Source organism: Panthera pardus, unplaced genomic scaffold, assembly GCF_024362965.1.
Source record: "Panthera pardus isolate Hobbes unplaced genomic scaffold, ASM2436296v1 HiC_scaffold_22, whole genome shotgun sequence".
In the NCBI taxonomy this organism is placed as follows: domain Eukaryota; kingdom Metazoa; phylum Chordata; class Mammalia; order Carnivora; family Felidae; genus Panthera; species Panthera pardus.
Window position 1 is genome coordinate 36,306,895 of NW_026526788.1, and position 23,020 is coordinate 36,329,914.

Here is a 23,020-nt window from a genome sequence, read left to right on the forward strand (position 1 = left end):
GTGTCTATTGAAAACTCACCTATCCTTCAAGACCTAATTCAAGTCCTACTTCTTCCATGATCCATTCCCTGAGCCCCATTCTTCCCCTGTGTATGGGCTGTGCTTTTTCCTCCTTTTTATCTGGTTGACTCCTTCTCATCCTTCAGGACTCATTCTCAGTGGCACTTCATCAGGGAACCCCTCTCTCCTTACCCAGTCTAAATTAGATCACTCCCTGAATTTTCTCTGAGGGCACTCAATTATTTTCCCTCATAATACTCATTTTTGGTTGTATTTTGTGTAATGTCGGGCCCTCCCATAGGTTGAAAGCCCCATCAAGGTAACAATTAATATCTACTTGGTTCACCAAATCAATCTTTTCACTTAGCTTAGTGTGAGTAGATATCCCATTGAATGACAAGAACCTCCTGCTCTCATGTTGTATGCCCCCATGGACCCTGGTAGCACTTGCTTTCATTCTCACTTAATGCTTAATCTTTCATTACATATGGATTTTTTCTTATAATTTTACATATTCGTGTGTTACTTTTTCTGATAATATTATTTGCTAATTATTAGTAAACTACATATCTTGTGTTTATTATTTATCAAGAACTATAAGTGCCTTACATATATTAAAAAAGTTTATCCTTAGACAAATTATCTTAGAGGTGAGGAAACAGACTAAAAGTATTGTAATGCGGAGCTGACTCCCTCTCATGCCAAGAAAGTTGTCTTATACTTAGGGGAATCAGCCATCACAGTTTTTCTGGGACTGTCTCTGAGTTAGTACTGAAGGTTCTGAAAGGGCGGGCCTACGCCAGCCGACTCCATCTTGTTCTGTGTCCTTCACCTTGACCACACCTCCTCCCCTTGAGTAACCCCCCCTCACTTGCCTAACAGGACTCGGACCCTTCCCCAGGACCCTTCCCCAGCCAATCGGCTGAGGCCATAGCCATTACCTCACCAACTGCCCCAGGCCCCAATAAAACCTTTGTCCCTTTGAAACTCGCTCTCTTTCCCTGGTATCTCACCGCTGCATCGGTGCAGGTAGGGGATTGAGCTCGAGCTAGCTCGAATAAAGGCTCTTTGCTTTTGCATCGGACTCGGCTCCCTAGTGGTCTTTGGGGATCATGAATTCTGGGCATAACATTTGGGGACTCGGCCCGGGATCCCCAAGACCCCCGAGGGACCCCCGACCCAGAGAGCCTGACTGGCCACGGTTAGTGTCTGTCTGTTTGTTCTGTCTTTTCTGTGTGAGCTCATTTCTGGAATTCTGGTAGTGCCCGACACGGTCTAAGTGGACGCACTGGAGGACCACGGGCCGGGAGTTTTGGAAGACATTCCGATTCTCCCTTCTGGAGGGACGTGGAATCCCCTCAAAGGTCTGAGACGAGGCGGGTCGCTCCCGCTGGTCGGCGTGAGGCCGTCGTCTTTGGAGGGACGTGGAATCCCCTCATTGGTTTTGGAGGGACGTGGAATCCCCTCAAATGTCTAAGCTAGCTCTCAGTTTTGCTTCCATGGAGTTGGAAGACTTTCTAGGGGCCCTGTTTGTCTGCTTTTGTGTTTCTCTGTTTTGTTCTGTGGACTTACTGGACGGACGTTATGGGACAGACTCAGACTACTCCTCTAAGTATTATGATTGATCACTTTAAGGATGTGAGGGGAAGAGCTAACAACCTCAGTGTGGAAGTCCGAAAGGGTCAGTTGCAGTTTTTTTGTTCTAGCGAGTGGCCAACTTTCAATGTCGGATGGCCACCAGAGGGGACCTTCGACCTCCCTACCATCCACCGAGTCAGGAGTATCATCTCTCAGCCTAAGACGGGCCATCTTGATCAGCTCCCTTACATTATCACTTGGCAGGACCTTGTAGAAGACCCACCCTCTTGGCTTAAGCCCTTCCTAACCCTGCTCCCTCCGGAGCCAAAACCCATTCTTGCTTTGCAGGAGACAGAGAAGAGGAAAAGTCTTACCCAGCCTTCAGTACCCCTCTACCCTGTCCTACAGGGGGGTACTGAAGAAGAATTAATTTTTCCTCCCCCGTATAACCCCTCTAGGATGCCGGAAGAACACCATCCTCCCACTCCGGGGGAGGCAGACGCTGTTCCGAGAGCGGGAGGCGGAAACGCTCCAGGGGGAAGCCCGCCCTTTACCAGACAAAGGGCTCAGAGGGAGCAATCGCCTCCACCGCCGACTCCACTATTCTGCCCCTGAGAGCCACCGGACCCCCAGACGCGGAGGGAAATCAGCCCCATCACTATTGGCCTTTCAAGAAAGAGAAAGAATCCTCAGTGGGGCCCGAAAACTAGTTCCAGGCGCAGACGGGAATCCCACCACCAACCAGGCTCAGATAGATGCCTCCTTCCCCTTAACTCGGCCCCAGTGGGATTTCAACATGGCAGAAGGTAAGGAGAGGCTCCGGGTCTACCGCCAGACTCTAATGGGGGGTCTCCGAATGGCTGCTAGAAAGCCAACCAATTTGGCCAAGGTAGGAAATGTACAACAGGGAAAAGATGAATCTCCGGCTGACTTTTTAGAACGGATCATGGAGGGGGCGCCTGGGTGGCGCAGTCGGTTAAGCGTCCGACTTCAGCCAGGTCACGATCTCGCGGTCCGTGAGTTCGAGCCCCGCGTCAGGCTCTGTGCTGACGGCTCGGACCCTGGAGCCTGTTTCCGATTCTGTGTCTCCCTCTCTCTCTGCCCCTCCCCCGTTCATGCTCTGTCTCTCTCTGTCCCAAAAATAAATAAAAAAACGTTGAAAAAAAAAAAATTAAAAAAAAAAAGAACGGATCATGGAGGCATTCCATACCTATACCCCCATGGATCCAGAGGCTCTGGAAAGCAAGGCAGCTGTTATCATGGCCTTTGTAAACCAATCGGCCATAGACATTAGGAGAAAATTACAAAAAATAGATAGACTAGGAGAAAAAAAGTCTGCAGGACTTACTGGTGGTAGCCGAAAAGGTATATAATAACCAGGAGCCTCCTGAGAACAAGCAGGCTCACGCCATGGCAGCTGCCAGCAGTAAGCAGACTCGAGACCTGGCCAGAATACTACTAGCTACCACTGCTGACTTCCCCGAGGAACGAGACCGCCGTCTCCGGCAGCTGGCAGACGACGCAAGAAAAGGTAAAGGAACCACCAAGGGGGGGAAGCAGAGGCTGCAGAAGGATCAGTGTGCATACTGCAAGGAGATAGGGCATTGGGCCCGAGATTGTCCAAAAAGGGCCGGCAGGAAGGGAAGCAAGACTGATCGAGTAAAAGTCCTAGAGCTAGATGAACTAAGTGATTAGGGGAGTCGGGGTTCAGACCCTCTCCCCGAACCCAGGGTAACTCTTAAAGTGGAGGGGACCCCTATTGATTTCCTTGTCGACACCGGAGCACAACATTCGGTCCTCCGCACCCCACAAGGAAAACTAGCCAACAAGAAGTCCTGGGTACAAGGGGCAACTGGTATGAGCCAGTATTCATGGACTACCCGAAGAACAGTAGATTTGGGAACGGGCCGGGTATCCCACTCCTTTATGGTAATACCAGAATGCCCCTACCCACTGTTAGGAGGGGACTTACTGACCAAGATTGGAGCTCAGATAACTTTCAGACAAGGGGGGGCCTCAGGTCACCGATGGCAAGGGCCACCCCATCCAGGTCCTGACCATGAAACTGGAGGATGAATACCTCCTCCACCAGGAGGCGCTCCCGAGAGAGGATAATATAGACAGATGGCTACAAGAATTCCCCTCGGTTTGGGCAGAGACAGAAGGGATGGGACTAGCCACTCATAGGACCCCAGTCCTGGTAGAGCTCAAGCCAGGAGAGAGTCCGGTAAGGATCAAACAATACCCCATGTCTCAGGAGGCCCGGAAGGGGATCCAGCCACACATCCGGAGACTACGAAGTCTAGGGGTACTAGTTCCTTGCCAGTCTGCCTGGAACACCCCCTTACTGCCTGTCAAAAAGCCTCACACAAATGACTACCGACCGGTACAAGACCTCCGGGAAGTAAATAAGAGGGTCACGGACATACACCCAACTGTTCCCAACCCATATACTCTCTTGAGCTCCTTGGCACCCTCCAGGGTCTGGTATACTGTACTAGATTTAAAGGATGCCTTCTTCAGTCTGCCGTTGGCACCCCAGAGCCAACCCTTGTTCGCCTTTGAGTGGCATGATCCGGAGGAGGGCTACAGTGGGCAACTCACCTGGACATGGCTACCTCAGGGATTCAAAAATTCACGCACCATCTTCGACGAGGCACTACACGAGGACCTGGTATTTACAGACACCTTCTCTGGCTGGGTGGAGACATACCCAACCAAGCATGAAACGGCTCAGACGGTGGCTAAGAAGCTACTAGAAGACATCTTACCCAGGTACGGTTTTCCTGCCATGGTAGTATCAGACAATGGACCAGCTTTTATCTCGCAGGTAACACAGGCAGTAGCCAAGGCGGTGGGGGCAAACTGGAAATTACATTGTGCTTATAGGCCCCAGAGCTCAGGACAGGTAGAAAGAATGAATAAAACCCTAAAAGAGACCCTTACCAAATTAACCATGGAGACGGGGACTGGGTGACTCTCCTACCGTACGCCCTTTACCGGGTTAGAAACACTCCTTACACTCTGGGTTTTATTCCCTACGAGATCATGTTTGGCAGGCCACCCCCTGTTATTCCCAGCCTTCGAGCTGAACTTATTGCTGAGTTTAAAGATCAAGAACTTTTTCTTTCCTTGAGCGGGCTCCAGAGGGCGCACGAGGACATTTGGCCGCGCCTCCGTGCCATCTACGAGGCTGACCCGATCCCGACACCTCATCAGTACAGGCTGGGAGACTGGGTCTATGTCAAGAGGCACCACCGAGAGACTCTCGAGCCGCGCTGGAAGGGACCCTACATCGTGGTGTTGACAACCCCCACAGCTCTCAAGGTAGACGGCATCGCGACCTGGGTCCATCACACCCATGCTCAGCCAGCAGACCCCTCCTCGATCCGGAAGGACGTTGTCACGCGATGGGCCATCAGTCGGGACCAACACAACCCGCTCAAGCTGAAGCTACAGCACATTCGACCTACCTAATATTGGTAACTCTGTTAAATCTGCTTGTCATTGCTCATGCTGCCGGGAGTCCCCACGCCCCCCAAAATATCACCTGGCAGATCATAGACACCAGCTCGGGGACAATACTTAATCAGACGTCCCAGAGCCACCCCAGGGACACTTGGTTCCCAGAACTTTGCGTAAACCTCCAAACTCTGTTCCCCTTGTCACCATAAATGCAGCCAGTCCCATGATTGGGTCCCTAAGCTACATGACAAGGGGGGAATGAAAGGGCGGGCCTACGCCAGCCGACTCCATTTGTTCTGTGTCCTTCACCTTGACCACACCTCCTCCCCTTGAGTAACCCCCCCCCCTCACCTGCCTAACAGGACTCGGACCCTTCCCCAGGACCCTTCCCCAGCCAATCGGCTGAGGCCATAGCCATTACCTCACCAACTGCCCCTAGGCCCCAATAAAACCTTTGTCCCTTTGAAACTCGCTCTCTTTCCCTGGTATCTCACCGCTGCATCGGTGCAGGTAGGGGATTGAGCTCGAGCTAGCTCGAATAAAGGCTCTTTGCTTTTGCATCGGACTCGGCTCCCTAGTGGTCTTTGGGGATCATGAATTCTGGGCATAACAGTCCATGACCCATGAAATCCCTCAGCTCTGAGTAAATTGGGATAGGGGGCATCACCCTATTTATACTCCTTTGTAGATCAAGTTTCACTGCACTATGCCTTTGATCAGTAGCTCACATTCATAGATTATTGACCTCTGTATGAAAACAAAGTCCATTTTCTAGCTATACAAACATTTGGTACCATAAAGTCAAAATATTAGGTAGTGTTTAATTATAAGGATAGAGCTCAAACTTTACACAATTTTTCTTCTCTCACTTGCCTTACTCTAACATGAAAATCAAATAATGGTGCAAGGCACACTGATGACCATGTCTTTATAGACATAGTAACTGATGATCTCTTCCACCTGTTGAGTCCTTTACTGGAATATGTATGTATGTGTATGTATATATGTGTGTGTGTGTGTGTGTGTGTGTATATATATATATATATTATATTGGTGCTAGGGCTGAAGCCCATAGCAGACAACCAGGAAAGAAAGATAGATATGAAGTCAGGAAATCAAGGACAGGCTGGAACCTACAAGGCCGAGTTTGAACTCCGGAGGAAAGTTGGGATTCCATGTTGGTCTCTTACCGCCTATAGACTTCCAGCTTTGATGAGGGGGTGGGCTGCAGGAGAAGCTGACCCCACGTGTCATGCTGGCACCTCTTCCAGGCATTGGAAAAGCTGAAGCAGATAACTCTGCAGCTCTGGAGGAGCCTGTGAGCCCTACATCTGTCCCATGTCAATCAGATAAGCCAGCAGATATGTGGCAATGTAGGGCTGCCTCCAATGACCTCTGAAGAATAAAAGAATATGGCCACACCTCTACTGTCTTCTTCTAACTCTCATACAAAATGTCCATGTGGCATTAACTTGGAACTATGCAGGGAAGAGAATTCTAGGAAATGTGCAGTTTAGCTAAGCTAATACAATACACATCTACCGCAGTCCACCTCTTGTGTCCACTTGGGTTCCATAAATGGTCCTTTCAGCCATAAGCAAAGACAATATCAAAATTATGTGAAAAATCGCAAAGCACCTAATACTGTCCCTAGGGATCCCACAATCTCAAAGGCTTTCTAATAAGTTCTTTCTCAAAGCAAGCTGTCTCCAGTGACTTTTCTGCTCCAAAGCCCGTGGCGCACTCAGTTCTCATCACCATACTTTGGCACAAATCAAACAATTCTTGTCTATTCAGTGTTTTTATAATTTTTCTAAATTTATTCCTGCCAAGTTTTGACTGGGCAGTCAACTGGGGTTATTCAATTCATGTTGCAGGCTTGGATTTTGAGAGTTTGTGTCTTGCCCAAGTGGAGGGATTTGAATTCTAGCTGTCTGAGTTTCATCCCAAATGAGTAACAATGCACATTTGGGCCTTTCTTTTCTGAAGCACCTTTATCTTTTAAAAAGAGAGTTCATTTTGCCAACTTGTTTTGGACAGCACAAAACAGAGCAAAAAATACCTGTAGCAGAGAACAGACCAGTTGGTATTTCCAAAAGAGAACTGCTTCTTTTTGTTAGGCTTTCCATCATTCTAGTAAAATATATGACTTCCCTGTGTTTACCTAATGCTTGGAGAAAAGGCTTTTCCTGCCTGTTTATGTGCGTGTCTCATCTTCCTAACTAGTCTGCGTGCTCCTAAAGCCATTTCTCCTCTTGTGACTCCTCCAAAGTACCCACTCCTTAAAGCAGTGCCTGCTGGGGTAGATGCCCCGCCTCCAAAGTGTTCTCATAAATTTGCATGCAAAATAAACCTTGAGCACAAGAACAATTTACACAATTAAATCACAAAGGGGCTTTGGGATCCGAGGCAGCCAAGGAAACTATCCACCTAGCCTTCCTAAACCGGGCCCCTGCAGTGAGCATCCTCAAAGCAACCCCCACAGCAACAAAGCACAGAGGCATTTTCCCAGCCTCCATATCATCACCTGAGTTGGACGCGGTTGACGGTTAAGAAGAGCTTGGCTAATTCAGTCAGCTTGGCTCTCTTTGCCTGGCTCTGACTGACAGGCCAGGCCCCTGCTCATCCCTGAAAACTAGCATCAGGGAATGACATACAGTTTGATAACATAAGATGCTTAGGTTTTTTGGCTCAAGTGAGATGTTCAGAGCTAATAGCCCTGTGAGCTGAGTTTTAGCTGTGATCTGCACCTTGAGATATCCGTTATGTCTGGCTCAGGAAAAAGGGAAAAGAATGAGAGCTTATTTCTAGAAAGGTTTCCGATGAGCAGCATTTGTCATTGAAGGGGAAGATGGGTATAATTAGCTTGTCAGTCTAGTTTGGGCTGAGCAGGCTGTCTCTGCTAAGAAAGATGGACTAACTGCCAGAGCCACTGACAGGCAGTCGATAGCACAGCAATTAATGTCATAAATAATTCCAGAACCAATTACATCAAAATGGACTCAGAGCTTTAAAAAGGTACAGAATTCTCTTATTCTTCCTGCTAACAGCAAGAAACAGCTTTCATTTTTCTCTGTAATTACTTTTCATTGTATATAGCAATACAGCTGAGCTTTTCTGCCCATATTTAAGCCTTGTCTCTTCCCCCACCGCCAGCCTCCCTCCTTCACCCCACAGCACAAGGCTGTTAAAGCAGTGGGGTGAATGTATAATCTTTTAACTTGGCTGTTGCTGGAGAACTCCAGCTACACCTAAATGATTAAGAGCCAAGTTTTCGAAAATGTCATGGACAATGACAGCAGAGTGCCCCAAACAATGGCATTTGGAAATGAAGACATTTGTGAAATAAATGGATTTGTCTTATTATTTTAAAGGTTGCTGTGACTTTGCTTACACGGAATTTATTGATTTTTTTCCCCCTTCTCCTTCTTCTTTTTCTTCTTCTTCTTCTTCCCCTCCTCCTTCCGTACAGTTGCAAACATAGAAGCCAGGCCAAACTATTCCCTCTACGCTGCAAACACGATTCAATACTGCCCTTGTGTGCTAATGGGCATTTTTTTTAGAAAGAAGATCAGTCTCTTTAGCATAGTGTTTTGCTTAAAAGCTATTCTCTTGAGCTGTCTCAACTCTGTAGCTCGTTCTCTATGCATTACAGTACATATGTAGATAACACAAAGGCTATTATACACATAATAGCAACGACATACCAGATACCACTGGTGCTAATAGTCTTTTTTTTTTCTTTTGCTCTAGCCCCATCAGTTGCTTCCATGTCTGCTTTAGAGAAAGCAGGAGATTGTGGGAAAGCAAATTACTGTAGTATTCATTCACAGCTTTGTTCTGGGCCTGACAAACATTTCCAACTTTTCAACCATGGTGGCATTTACTCTAGCGGGACCGGGGAAAATGGCTCAGGAAGCTCCCACTGCTTGGAAACCAGAAACAGCTGCTGGTGTTGCTTGCAGTTTGCTGAGTGTGCTCTGGCTTTGAGCTTCCTGCAGCTTATGGCTCTCCCTTCAGCAGTAGGTGTCACTGCGGTGAGTGGTAATTACAGCAGAAGATTTTAGAGGACACGGGATAATTAGGCCAGCCCGTGCAGGCATAAACACTGACATTTACCATATTAAAAACTGGAGATGTCGGCATTTTCCTCCGTCCCAAGACCACAACAAAAGCAACCTCATCAACAAAGACAAGTTTTCAAGAGAACAAAGGGTCTTTGCATTTGGGGGAGTTTGATTGGGTGCCTGGTACTTTGCAGTTTGGTCCTGAATGGGTTCTGGTGACCACTTGGGAAAAGATCCAGCTTAGGTTTTGAGGCTCATGTTCTGCGCTCATGCTCCAGCCCCTAGAACATGCAGAATGCTATATCCTCTCTTTGAATGGTGGAGGGGCACTGGATCATGATAAATGACACCATGCTGAAAACACTTCTCCCCTTCCACTTTGTGTCAGACACAGGTAGACTCTCTCACAATGTCCACTTCACCTGGTACCTGGGTGATTCCATGGCAATAACACCAGGTATATTTCTTGGCCCTTTGGCAAGTGATAGGCAGTAGGAAGGTAGGTGACCTCAAACTCCAGTGCTATAAACCCAAAACAACCCTCCAAGGGCTGAAGTTGTTGGGATGTCCCTCATTCTCCATCACAAAAAGAAAGGAACAAGTGCCTAAAGAAAGGTCAAGAATAGCTAGGCTGCAGCTGAAACCTCAGTAAGGAGTCCCTTCTGAAAGACACCAGCCTGCTTCAAGTACAAGGCTGGAGAATAAGAACAACCTGGGTTTGAAGCCTGGTAACTTCCTATTAAAGGGCCCTCAATAACTCAGATCTGCAGTTTTCCTTTCTATATACTGAAAAAATGATCTAGCTAATAGGGTTGTTATATGGATAAAATAAATACATACATTTAGAGCACTGAGCACACAGGAACAGTGTGCAGAAGGCAGAAAGGCAGAAAGAACTTAATAAAATGGTAAAATTCTTTATGTTTACAAAAGCTCATTTGCCCCAAATTGGCAACATTTGAGATTGATTTCCCCACAGAAGAAAGGAAGCTTAAGTCCAAGTTGTTTATGTTTTAGAGAAATGGCAGTGATAAAGTGAGGAACCATGGGTACTTTCTTGACCCAAGACTTGGAGAGATATTTGAGCCAGATAAAGTGGTGTGAATTAGTTCTCACATTTGCTCTCTCACTGACCCTGCAGATGTACGAGTAAACTTTCTTCAGGCTGTGACTACACACTAGCCTTTTGGATGGGAACTTCTCATTATGGTCTGGGTTTAAAATATACTCCTAAACTTGGAGGTCCTCATGGTCTATACAAATTTTCCATCTCTTGAGGTGGGTTGTTGGGAATGGGGTCATGGAGCCTTGTGGTCTGGGAGAGTAAGGCAGTATGGACCTGTAGAAGGACCTGGAAGCCTCGTTCCAGGTGACTATGTGCTAACCCTGGGCAGATTACTTTAACAATATGAACCTGAAGTTCTTCACTTATAAATGAGAGGAAATAACTTACCTCTGCCCACCATTGCTGTGGGAGGAATAAATGAGCCAGCTCAGGTAAAACACCCACCTACCAAATACTAAGTCCCTGCCTCTTCCTTTGTTTATTTCCTTTGTCATCTGTAAGACACCTGGCCTTCCTCACAAGGCATTTGTGAGAATCTCATGTATAAAAATATGTACTATGTCCTTATTGGTAATATTGTTAATATTCATGGTACCCTGAGGAGCTTTCTGGATGTGGCTATTCCCCTCTTCAAGAAGTTGGGCTTCGAGTTCCTTTTCTTGACTTGGGCAGCAATGCAACCCTTCCACAAGATCAGTAGCAACATGTGCTGACAAGCTGAACTACAGATGGGTCCTGCTCGGTCAGCTCTATTTTCCAAATTAAAAATAAGTCCAATAAATTTATTTCAACTACTTGTAAGAGTCAGCCTAAGAGTGTTTAGACACATAAAAATCGGAATTTCCAGCTGAGGTACCTGGGTGGCTCAGTCAGTTAAGCGTTCGGCTTCAGCTCAGGTTATGATCTCATGGCTCATGAGTTTGAGCCTAGCATCAGGCTCTCTGCTGTTGGGGCAGAGCTCACTTTGTATCCTCTGTCCCCCTCTCTCTTTGCCTCTCCCCCTCTCATGTTCTCTCTCTGTCTCTCTCTCTCAAAAAAAAAAAAAAAATGGACTTCCAGAATATTTCAGTGACTTATAAAAGAGTAGGAACACATATCTTAAAGACTAACCATCTTGGACAATTTGGCCCCACTGGAAGTATGCATTCCCACAGCAGAATGGAGAGTATGGTCCAACAGTAATCTGTACTGAGTGAAAGTTGACTTGCACAGAGAGGGTCAAGGCAAGATTTGTGGTTAAGCCAACAACAGCATATGACATATGAGCAACCTTTGGAACTGGAGTGGTCCTTTTAGTTAGTGTCTGAGATGGTCCTGGACCCATGGTCCCTGAGGTCCTCCTTGCTCTGCTAAGATTCTTTCCTGCAGTTTAGGATCTTGGGTAACCACTCTGTTTTCTCTCTTTTCCTTGGCTCTAAAGCAAAATTCTTATCCACCTTATAGGTGTTACGGGTTATTGGATAAGCACAAAGGTTTTGGAGTCAAACAAACTTGGATTCAATTCTAGTCCTATCATTTTCTTGCTATACAACTTTGGACAAACTAATAGATCTTAGTTTTGCTTTTTCTTTCCTTTTTTTCTTCCTTGGTTGTTTTTTTTTAGTATAATGGGTGAAGTAATACACACTTTTGTAAGGTTTTAGTGTGAATTATATAACATCCAATAGGGTAATCATGATAGTAGTTACAGTAGTAAAAGTAACAGTCATAGAGTCATGGTAACACTAATAGTAGAAGATACTGTGCTTTACACTCTTACTAAAGTCACAGCTAAAAATGATCAGAGCTAGAATTCCAACCCATTTGCTGACTTTAAAGCCTCTTTTGAAAACACTGCAGAACATGAACAACGCATCTGGAACACAATAATCTGTGATTATTGGTTTCCTTATTGCTTGAATTGGATGCCAGTCCTAGGTCCTGCGATTGAATTTTGGTTCATTTGAGACATCTGGATGACGTTGGGCTCTTCTTCCTCCCAGGGCCCTTCCAGGGGGACAGATGGAATTTCAACACTACTGCCAACATCAGGCTCTCTCTGCTTGGAGGATTAGTAAGTGGGTTTGGTGGAGATGCTGGCTGTGGTGTTGCCGATGATGCATAGAGGGATGTATAAAACTCCAGGCCTGGGGTCAGAGATGCTGTAGAGTATTGGACATTTACTAAACTCTTCAAGTTGTTTTATTTTCTGTGTAATTGGGAAAGTCTTCTGAGCCTACTCCCACCCCTACCCCAGCTAGTGTCTCTGTCTCCTTTTAATTCCTTGGCCAGTAAAGGTGGGTACTTTCAGTATTGTTCCCAAGTGAATGGAATATGGAAACCACTCAGCAAATATTTGTTGAGTGAATGAATGACTTTGATTTAGCCAGAGTACTTTGAAATTTCACATGCTCAAAGATCCTCTTGCCTCAGAATGGAGAAACATGAGAAAACAAACCCCAACCTCTAAAATTTCAGGTTGAATTTGATTTTCTCAAGTCACCAACCTCTACTATCAGAAACAATTCAAGTACCTCTCCCGGCTGGCCTTGCTATAAGCTCTGGCTTCTGGTAGCTGACTAAAGCTACTTTATTTTGGAGGGATAGAAAGGGCAGAAAAGGGGGAGTTTAATATTCCATTTCCTTTTTGTTGTTTTGAAACCTATTTTCACACTGTATGTCATAAGTATTTTGAATGATGAGGACTAATAGAAAAAGCATTGTGGAGCTCTCTTTGAATATAGATTTCTTCATCAAAGCTTTGTGTCATCTATAGATTTAGTAAATATGCCTTCATTGCTATCATTCAAGTCTTCAAGAAGAAGAAGAATATCTACAAAAACATTTTGAAAAGTTATCTTTTTGTGTCACCTAAGATATAATAATTATCCATATAATTACATTAAATATAAACATCGACTACTACCTACAGGTATTTTCTGTGCTTCTCAACTAGGCAAAAATCCAAATCTGCAGGGCTGTTGTTGTCTGTTTCTTTCTTTTTAAGTAGTAACTTTTCCCTTCTTACCATCACTATGCATAATAGTCTCATAATAAGCATAAATAATTTCTCTTCTAACAGAGTCAACTTCTACAATGGCAATTCTCTGAATAGATACCCTAGAGTTGACACTGGAGTTTATTAGCAAATGAAGATAGCAGCAGCAGCAGCCAAGAATGGGAGGTAGGATTATCATTGTATAATGCATCCTGTGAACCTGTGCATGGTAAAGAAGGGAGACAACTCTATTTTGAGCCTACCAGTGATAAACAGAATGCAGAGTTGAAATCTGGGCTTTCAAACAATTTATCTCCCAACTTATTACTTGACTTCACTATGCTGCTGCTTGTGAATTTCAGCCTGTTTTGATCATATATTTTTAAGAATTAAGAAGATATCTCAAAAATTAAATTCAGAAATTTTATATTTCTTATAATGAACAAACTATGTCCCAAGTTTAAAGAGCAAAAAAGCATTTAATGGGAAATGCTATAAAAAAAGGAGGTTAGATGTAGGGTAGAACAGAATGCTCTTTCCTCTAGCTTCCTAGGGGGGCAGACATTCTAGATTCCTCATGACATCATATAAGCCCTTAACCCAGCAGTGTTGGAAGCCAATTATGTGAGCCAATAAATTGACTTGAACTGGGTTTCCGTCTCTTGTAGCTGAAAATGACCTAATATAGTATCAAATGATTCTCTTTTCCATGTAACTTACATCATTCTTTCCTACTTGTTTTCTCTTTTCTTGCTCAACTCAAGACAATGTCTCACTCTTTTATACCCTGAGGAAATCTGCAATCTCATTTATCACTATACTTTATACTATTGTATTTTTTTATGTATACACTTGGTTTTTATCCATAAGGTTTAAGTTCATGGCATGTAAGATCATACACTTCTTTGAATTACACATAGCACAATTTCCCTCGCACAGTAGATGCTCACTTAGCATTTGGAAATGAGGAGTAATGGCAGATTTGTGAAGTCCACATGCCAGAGGGTTAATGAAGTCTTCACTCATTAGTTTTTCCATCAAATATTTATTAGATATTTACTAAATATTTGGTAGCATGATAGTGAATTTAGCCTGAAGATACATGTGTTCTCCTTCAGAATTGTCAGATTGCTGGCATGATTGCTTGGAGCAAGTAGGAGAAAGAAGGAGACTTTGGACGAACTAGTTCTTGATATCATTTCACATTCAAATACAACATACAGCTCAGCCTATTGGAGGAAATACAGATGAGAATTCCCTATGTTTAATATCTGTCATTAAAATGACAGCGAAAAAGCCTAAAACCCAAAAAGGGGAAATCAGCTGGGTCCTTATAGATTGTCGCAGCCAAGAGCAATAAAAGCTAAATCAATCACAGATCGTGGCAATAGATAATTTAGCTAGTACTGGAAATTAAATGAAAGGACATTTCCAGCACTCAGCCCCATTGTGGGAGGATGAACATGCCCTCAGAATTCAGATGGGCTCATTGAATAGTCTAGGGTGAAGATAGGGGGAAGAAGGGAAAATTATTTAAATGAGATTTAAATTGCTTTGTTTCCTTATTCCTCTGAAGGTTGCCTTTGTTATTACATTGCAATATTTAGCCATCAACATTTCTGACACACCATGGGTTTCTTGGCATTCCCACCTTTGTTCAAGACAAGGAAAGGTGGCTGTCCTGCGAGTGGGCCTGTGCCTGGGCAGCTGGAACCCAAACATCAGCTTATTGCTAGGGGCAGTTTTGGAAAAGAGGTTTTTGGAATAGAAGCAAATGTGGAGAGGGGCAAAGTGCACCACCAGGAGCCTGTATGATTTCTCTTCCAGGCATGTTTCTGATACCATCAGTCACAGATCAATAAATCTAAGCTTCAGAATTCTCAGTTGCAAAGGGAAAATATCATTTTCAATGACCTCTCAGATCCTGTCTAATGCTAAGACTCTGTTATTCTATTATAGATAATCAGTATGAGGAACAGAGTCCCAGCATCATGGCCTCGACCCTGAGGAGTTTGGCTACTAGACAGAGTGAATGAATGCCCTGGTTATAGGACCTCTATTTTTCCCCCTCCCCAGAAGACATTATTTCTAGAATTAATAGATGAATGAATGGCCAATGGGCAGTCTTCCATTCTTTTGGACTGGATCTAATTCACTGCAGTGTTCCCAGTGAGGGATAATTTTTCTTATTTCAAATACAATATTATTTTATACTTTGGGCTGATGTATGGGGAATCTCTGGATCTATTTCCCATATTTGCTTTCTCTGAAGAAAACTGCCTTGTGTTTAGTTCCTGGTTATGGGATTCTCACTGGATGTTAAGCTATTTTCCCTGACCCTTCTCCAATAAGGGCTATTCCCTTAATATTAACATGAGAAAGAGGGTTCTTGCCACTTTCAGGAGAAGTAGATGGGGCTCCGGGGTATTAAAACTACCTTTGTAGAACACCTAAGGCAATATCTTAAGGAACAAGACACCTGCCCTCTCCTATTGGCATGAATAGTTGAAATAAGCCTGGTCTCCTAAATCTGGGTAAATGATCTTAAACATAACATATGTTGCTTGTAAGGCAGGAAGCAAAGGACAGATTAGAGAAGTAAATGGAAAGGCTCCTTGGAGAATGTCAGATGATCACTGAATCCTAAAACCATGTTCAAATCAAATCTAAAGACCTAAAAAAAGTCCATAGATTTGAAAGTAAATGAGATTTAGTGAACTATCAATAAAGGGACATTGGTATCTTCTCTGAAGAAGTTTAGGGGAGGGGCACAGTTTAGGAAGAGAAAGCAAGTTAGGCTCTTAGACATCTTAACTTTCATTTCCAGCTCCAGGCTTGTGACATGTTTCTGGCAGCCAGCAAGATTTCTGTTCCTCCAGGACCCCCATTTTCTCCACCAACCTACATTATTTCTTTTCCTTTTTAACTCCCATATCAGCCCCTTCCTCAAACATGAAGTTTTGCCAGCTGTTCTCAGCAATACCTTTTCCATCTATTTACAGAACTTAAAATATTGGCAAACATTTGGAGAGAACACCAGCCCCCACGTTAGGCACATTCCTTATAGTATCTCAGTTGACCCTCTCAACGGTCTCAAGAGCAAGCTACACTTATTAAAAGTAAGAAAGGTGATGGGACATCTGGGTGGCTCAGTTGGTTAAGTGTCTGACTCTTGACTTTGGCCCAGGTGGTGATCTCATGGTTTGTGAGACTGAGCCCCTGTAGGACTCTGCGCTGACAGTGTGGAGATTTTGGGATTTCTCCCTCCCTCTGTCCCTCTCCCACTTGCTTGCGCCTGTTCTCTGCCTCTCAAAGTAAGTAAAAACGTTTAAAAAATACTTCTAAAAAATAATAAAGGTGAGGTTTCAAGAGGTGGAGCCAACTTGCCCCTCAGGGCTAGGACCCAAACCCCTGAATGCTAAATCCGATACCATGCCTTGAACCCACTACACTACACTACATTACTGCTAATCTAATGGTTACAACTGGCCCTTTAGAAATAATGTTCGCTTTTATGTACTATTTACTTCTGTATCACTGTAATGCTATTTAGATGTCTTCTGCCAACCTGGCCCTAAGATCTAAAAATCAAGACTCATGATACTTCTTTCTTTGCTACTTCCATCCTCTGTAACCTTCAGCCTGAAACCACAGCACCATGACGCCAACAAGCCCACTCTCCCCTTGAGCCCCTGACTAATCACTTATCCAAGACCAGCTTACTTCAGAATTGTCCTTTTGTCTACCTCCTCTCTGCTGAGCTGCATGGAACCCAGGAGGCAGTGTGAAGCGATTAGTCCCCATGTGCACACACAGCCTCAGCACAGCTGGACTGCAAAACCAGTTTATTATCTTAAGAAAAGGATATGGTTTAGCCTGAGTTTATATCTCATCTGCCTCCCATTCACGAGATGGGCTCAGGGGCTCAGCTTACATTGCGTAAACTCAGCTGGTATGTATACAATGCCAGCAATATGGAGGAGGCTAACATGTGTTGAATACATCTACTGCATCTTAGGTCTCTGAAGGTCACTCACTAAAGTAATATATGGTGCTAGTGTTGGTGGCTGAAGGTCAAATCATCTTGCTTTTCATAATGCATAAACCTGAAACTCACTCAGACACCAATCATATGACCTAAACCTTGGAACAAATATTTTACTAAGTAAATCAGTGAGCATGCTGGCATTTCTATTAACCTTCAATGCACTGCTGACAGAAAATGAATAATGATAAATAATAACTCAAGCCTGTAAATCATGCTTAGCATCAGAAGCAAGAAAAAAATGCTCGTGTGTGCTACCATCTGTTAGGAAGAGAGCAGCAGGGACTTGAGGAGAGAGGTGGGAGAAGGGAGAGCAGGCTGTCGCTAGCTGGGGTAAGCACCTTTTGGATTCAATAAACTGACTGACAAAGGGTAGGCCACTTCTGAGCAGGATTGATGGAGGAAAGAAAACCCCTTTTCCTCCTGTCTCCTGTCTGATGGGCATCAGTTTCTGACTTTGATCGGCCACCCGTGGGTGTTTCTTCTTTCCCCACCTTTTGCCTCATTAAATGTTTCCACTTTACTCACTAGATTTCTGGGCCATTTGTAAAGGAGTCCTGTAACTCAACAAAACCCTCTTGGGAACACTCCTCTCCTGCCCCTCACCCCCCACTTAACAGCACTTGGTTCTTACTACCCTGCAGGCAGGGATAGGAGCTGGAACACTGCCCTGAAGTTGCTACACTCCTCATAAATGTCTCTGCAGAGGGAGGTCCCAGGCAGAAGAATCTCCAGCCCTCTAGCACAGAATAATTCACTGTGATTCCAATTTCACAAAACAGAAACTGACCCCCGTATCTACAAGGTGTGTGAGACAGTGAGGTCTCCATTGAAACATTCCCCTCAGGGAAGCCCTTGTTTTTTTGTTTTGTTTTTTTGTTTTTGTTTTTGAGGAAGTCCTAGATGTTGATGCTTGACATCTAGGCACATCTCTTCCTGGAGTTGTGAGTGTGCATTTACTTTTCTCTCTCTCCTCTTTCTTGCAAAGGGGACAATATCTGTCCAGTTGGCACTGTCTTTGGATGCATTCTAGCCAAGAAACAGACAAAACCATGTTCTATGGTCAAATGTCTTGGGATAAAAACCCATCTTTACCTTTTTTTTTTTTTTTTTTTTTTTTTTTTTTGCTGATTCTGTGTGCACCCCAAGTGCCAAAGCAGCTTTGGCTGTAGACTCACTGAGAAGGCTGACTTGAGGTCACACTGATCCTCTCTCATGTCCACATGATGCTAGCCTGCCTAGACAACAGACTGATGGAGAGGAAGCCAGGACTGTCAACAGGCTTTCCATCTCAGACTCCATGAAATGGGGAGCAACCATCCCTACAAGGATAGCTAGCTCAATGGGTTGAAAGAAATATTGCTGATTATAATGTGTGGCCCCTGGGACTCTGTCCATGCTGGCTACTTCATGAGTTAAATGTGTTCTTCTCCTTGGGAATTCAATAATCAAAGAGAGAATGTATTCTTTTTATTGTTTGAAACATCAGTCTTCTTTAAATGCCAGTAATTTAAAGTCATTCTGTACCCCTTGAAATCAGAGTTATGCTAAGTGAAGATAAAGTGAAGATAGTGTAAATGGAAGAAATGTAGTGCTAACTGCTCACAGAAATTTTGGTTTCTGCCTTTCCTTTATTTGCTACGGGATCCATTTCCCCATTTGGATTTGGGGCCTCATCAAACAATTGGCCAGGAAATGCAGCCAAAGAACACTGAGTTTACAAAGAACACTGAGAAACATATTGTGAGGTCCCCACTAAACTGAGTAACTGTAGGCATCCCTCTCTGGGCCTCAGTTTCCCCTCCCATAAAACTGTCTAACATTGTAAAGGTGTGTGATAGGTTTTCTCCTCATTGGTTACCGCCCCCCCCTCCTTATTTCTTTACCTTCCCCACTTTTTTAATTAGAGGGTAAAATAGATGAAAGAAAAAAATGAAAGGAAAAGCAGAAAATTAGCATTTTCTTGGCTGCACATTTCAGTTATTAATATTGCAATTTGAGGTAATGAAATTCACAAAATGCAAAAGGTTTAAGGTTTGCCCGGTGGGGTGAACTCTGCTGCATGGTATATGGCTTGAATTTCAAGGTGAGGCTCATTATGCGGAATGCACAATGTGGGCAAGCTAACAATGCCATAAACCCTTCACTTTTGCATTTCTTGACTTTAATGTTGCATTACTGTAGGTTTTGGGTTTTAATATGCTGTATAAATACGGAATACATATTTGTAAGTACAGGCTCTGTGAAAGGGAGGATTTTTCTGTTTCAAATCTCAGGCTTTGAAAACCCAACTCTGTTTGCTCTCCGGTTGACTTTGTTAGAAAGCTGGTGGGAGAAAGTAGGGCAGGGTGAGTTACCTAGGAACAATCCTCATTTATGCCCAAATCCATTATGAAAGGCACAGGCTTGCTTTTTGCCCTCACTGCAGTTTGCAGAGGATTTAGGAATGGAGACTGAAGGCTCCTGGGAGGGGAAGCACCAGGATAAAGGAAAGATTTTGCTTGGCTCATCCCTGGCACCTGCCCAGGCCAGCCCTTCCTCTGGCTCCGCTGATGGTCAATGCCAGCTCTCCCTGTTGTTGTCTCTCCAATTAATGATGCTGCTCACACAGAGCAGGGGTGGAGGTCTCTGGGCAACAGAAAAGATGAGAATAGCTGCACAGTTCATCTCTGGCAGAGGACATGGCAAATTCCCTGCACCTAATGTGGACAGTCAGTGAGCATGGATGGATGCTCTAATGTTGAGTCCTCACCGCCAAGGACTTTCCAGGCCCCAAGCCTGTCTGATGAAGTGCTCGCCACTGTCAAAGGCAGCAAAGGGACCACTCTTTTCTCCCTCAGGAGACATCACTGTAGCCTCGGCACTCATGGCTGTCAGATGGGAGACTTTGCCCAATGGATGAGGTCATAAAGGTTTTCCCATTAGGCATGGACTGAGGGGAGAAAGGGCTCAATGTGTAAAAGAGACTAATCTTGTTAGAAAGGCAGGTTTGGGGAGAAGGCAAAAACCAACTTCTAAACTCAAAGAGAGGATGATTTATGCTCAAGAACTTCATTTGTGAGCCCTTATGCAGGGCTCACCACCCCGCCCCCAGTACCATGCTGACCCATGCCATGCCTCTATTTATGTCAGCATCTCTGCATGTCAGAATCACACATGCTCAGAGCCAAGGGAGGCCCTCAAGTTAACACAACTCTTCTCAATTCTCTCCTCACTAAACCGCTATAACCTCTGTTAAGTGGCTTCACACTTTCTACATTGCCTTGAAACTATTGGTAAAATCTCTTATCTCCTTTATCTTCCTTTGAGGTAAGATTTTATCATATTCAATCCACTCATCATTTATTGAGGACCTGCTGTGTGCCATTAGATATCTAAGATCTCTATAATACCCATTTATTAATGCATAAAACAATGGTCCCTGCCCTCGAGAAGCTCACAGCCTAGTGAGGGAGGATATTACATGAATAAGCAGTGCTCATTCATTGGAATGAATACTGTGATTAAATAAGCACACATGTAGGGAAGAAGGAATTCTCTCTGCCAATGGGAACTGAAGGATGGAAGAATTAAAGTACATAAAGGGAATTTGAATAGTTTAGTAAGGGGTGCCTGGGTGGCTCAGTCAGTTAAGCATTCAACTCTTGGTCTCTGCTCACGTCATGATCTCATGCTTCATGGGTTCAAGCCCTGTGTCAGGCTCTGTGTTGACAGCACAGAGCCTACTTGGGATCCTCTGTCTTCCTCTCTCTCTCTCACTCTCTCTCTCTCTCTCTCGCTGTCTCTCCCTCTATCTCTCTCTCTCTCAAAGATAAATAAATAAACTTAAAAATAGTTTAGTAGGACTGTTACTTAGGACAAAACAGTGGTCCCAACAAAGGTAAGATAGGAAAGTAGGCTGAGGCCAGGAGGTCAAGGGCATATTTAGGTCCTTGCCTAGAATTGCACATTAATAACTGGTGATCCAGTTCTAAAGTTCCAAGAAGATCCATTTCTGAAGAAAGTCTTCATGAGACCAAACTTGGGCCTTAAAAGGCATCTGGAGCCAACCCAGGGAAGTTACACTGTGGTTTGTAGAGTTATTTGGGTCTTCTGTGGTCTACATGCTGGATTTTGAAGAGTACACAAAGTCTGCCTTTTCTTGATACACTTTTCTATGAACTTATCTTAAAACTCATTGGTGTTATGGAATACTACGTGGCAATGAGAAAGAATGAAATATGGCCTTTTGTAGCAACATGGATGGAACTGGAGAGTGTGATGCTAAGTGAAATAAGCCATACAGAGAATGACAGATACCATATGGTTTCACACTTATGTGGATCCTGAGAAACTTAACAGAAACCCATGGGGGAGGGGAAGAAAAAAAAAAAAAAGAGGTTAGAGTGGGAGAGAACCAAAGCATAAGAGACTGTTAAAAACTGAGAACAAACTGAGGGTTGATGGGGGGTGGGAGGGAGGGGAGGGTGGGTGATGGGTATTGAGGAGGGCACCTTTTGGGATGAGCATTGGGTGTTGTATGGAAACCAATTTGACAATAAAATTCATATATTAAAAAAAAACAACTCATTGGTGTTAGCCATGTGGATTCAAGCATGGTGTTAAACTAAAGGCACATGCTAAACTCCAAATAATTTAGCAGGTAAAGGTAATATATTCTGATGTTGTTTGTCATGAAAACCTCAGACCTTTTCAGGACAACTGCCACCACCACAGACCTAACAGACCACACGCAGGCATGCATCTCAGGGCCTCTAGGACATCTAAAAATACTAAATCCATGCTCAGATGAAAGAAACCCTCTTGAAGGGGATGGAAAGATGGTTCTAGAAACAAAGATTGCTATTGTCTTAGCCTAGAACATCTTACCACCTCTCAGAGTTCTTCTTCCCTAAGTCAGTACTAGGGACCTTCACTAAACCACCCTGGGGAACATGTTTGTGTGTATGTGTGCTAATAGGAAGAAAATTACACTCTCAGTACTGGGATACAGAGAGCTAGCTGATACATTAGCATCTTGATCTGACATGGCTGTCAGAAAAATTATCCATGACCCAGAAGGGGCCACACTAAAGGTGATTTATCCTCTTACTTGGCTTAGGCTGAGCTCTCCCCAGAGAAGGCCATGCCAATTAAGCAAAAAATAAGGCAAATAGTGTGTGTTGTGGTGCCTGGTGTTGACTACCCCCCTAGAGAGACGTACAAATTAATTTTCTCATCGTATCCTTGTTCTGTAACCAGTTCCAAAATGGGAACCTCAGCAGTTTATCTCCTTAATCTCTTATTCCTTTCCTCATCCACTTTTTTCCGAAACAAAATTAAATCATTTAACAACGAATTTAATAAGCACTAAAAAGTGTAATGAACCAGATAATGAAGAAGAACTCATATTATTTTCTTTATCTACTTTGTACTTAATTTATTTTGTGTGTTTCCTTAGCATGCCTCTTCCCTGAGAGTGTTTCCAACAGCATTAGGATTGTAGGTAAATGTTTCATTTAGTTCCACTGAAACCGGGTAAAAATTCTTATTTGAAAGCTGGATGGACTCTTGTCCAGATCACCTGGGATAGGGTTTCAAAGCTCATGCCCAGGACTCTGCACCCCCTTTTGGGACTTGGTGTGTCTCAGGCTCTAATGAATTTCTTCTCAAGTCTCAATTCAAATGGGTCCCTCCTGGGGCTAAGGGAGCCATGCTAGTTTCCACTTTGAATGTGGAGTACAGTCTAGGAAGTGAGGCCCATGTTAGACTGGACTTCTCCTTCTCTGCGTTTTTGATACCTGGGTGAGAGAGCCAAACCAGGATGTGGCTGAAGCAATGGG

The 23,020-nt window shown here is 44.1% G+C and overlaps 1 protein-coding gene across 1 annotated transcript; it reads left to right on the forward strand.

The window, feature by feature from the left end:
- Positions 1 to 2,768: 2,768 nt before the first annotated feature.
- LOC128779010 (uncharacterized) lies at positions 2,769 to 5,608 on the forward strand. Its single transcript, XM_053909589.1, has 2 exons — positions 2,769 to 4,353; positions 4,716 to 5,608. The coding sequence occupies exons 1-2, from the start codon at positions 3,638 to 3,640 to the stop codon at positions 5,053 to 5,055; spliced, it is 1,056 nt and encodes a 351-aa protein (XP_053765564.1). The 5' UTR covers positions 2,769 to 3,637; the 3' UTR covers positions 5,056 to 5,608.
- Positions 5,609 to 23,020: the final 17,412 nt, after the last annotated feature.

Coding starts and splice junctions, on each gene's coding strand:
- LOC128779010 (XM_053909589.1), top strand. CDS start 3,638: ATGAAACTGGAGGATGAATACCTCCTCCACCAGGAGGCGCTCCCGAGA. Junction 4,354..4,715: donor CTAGAAGACATCTTACCCAG/GTACGGTTTTCC, acceptor TCTTTCCTTGAG/CGGGCTCCAGAGGGCGCACG.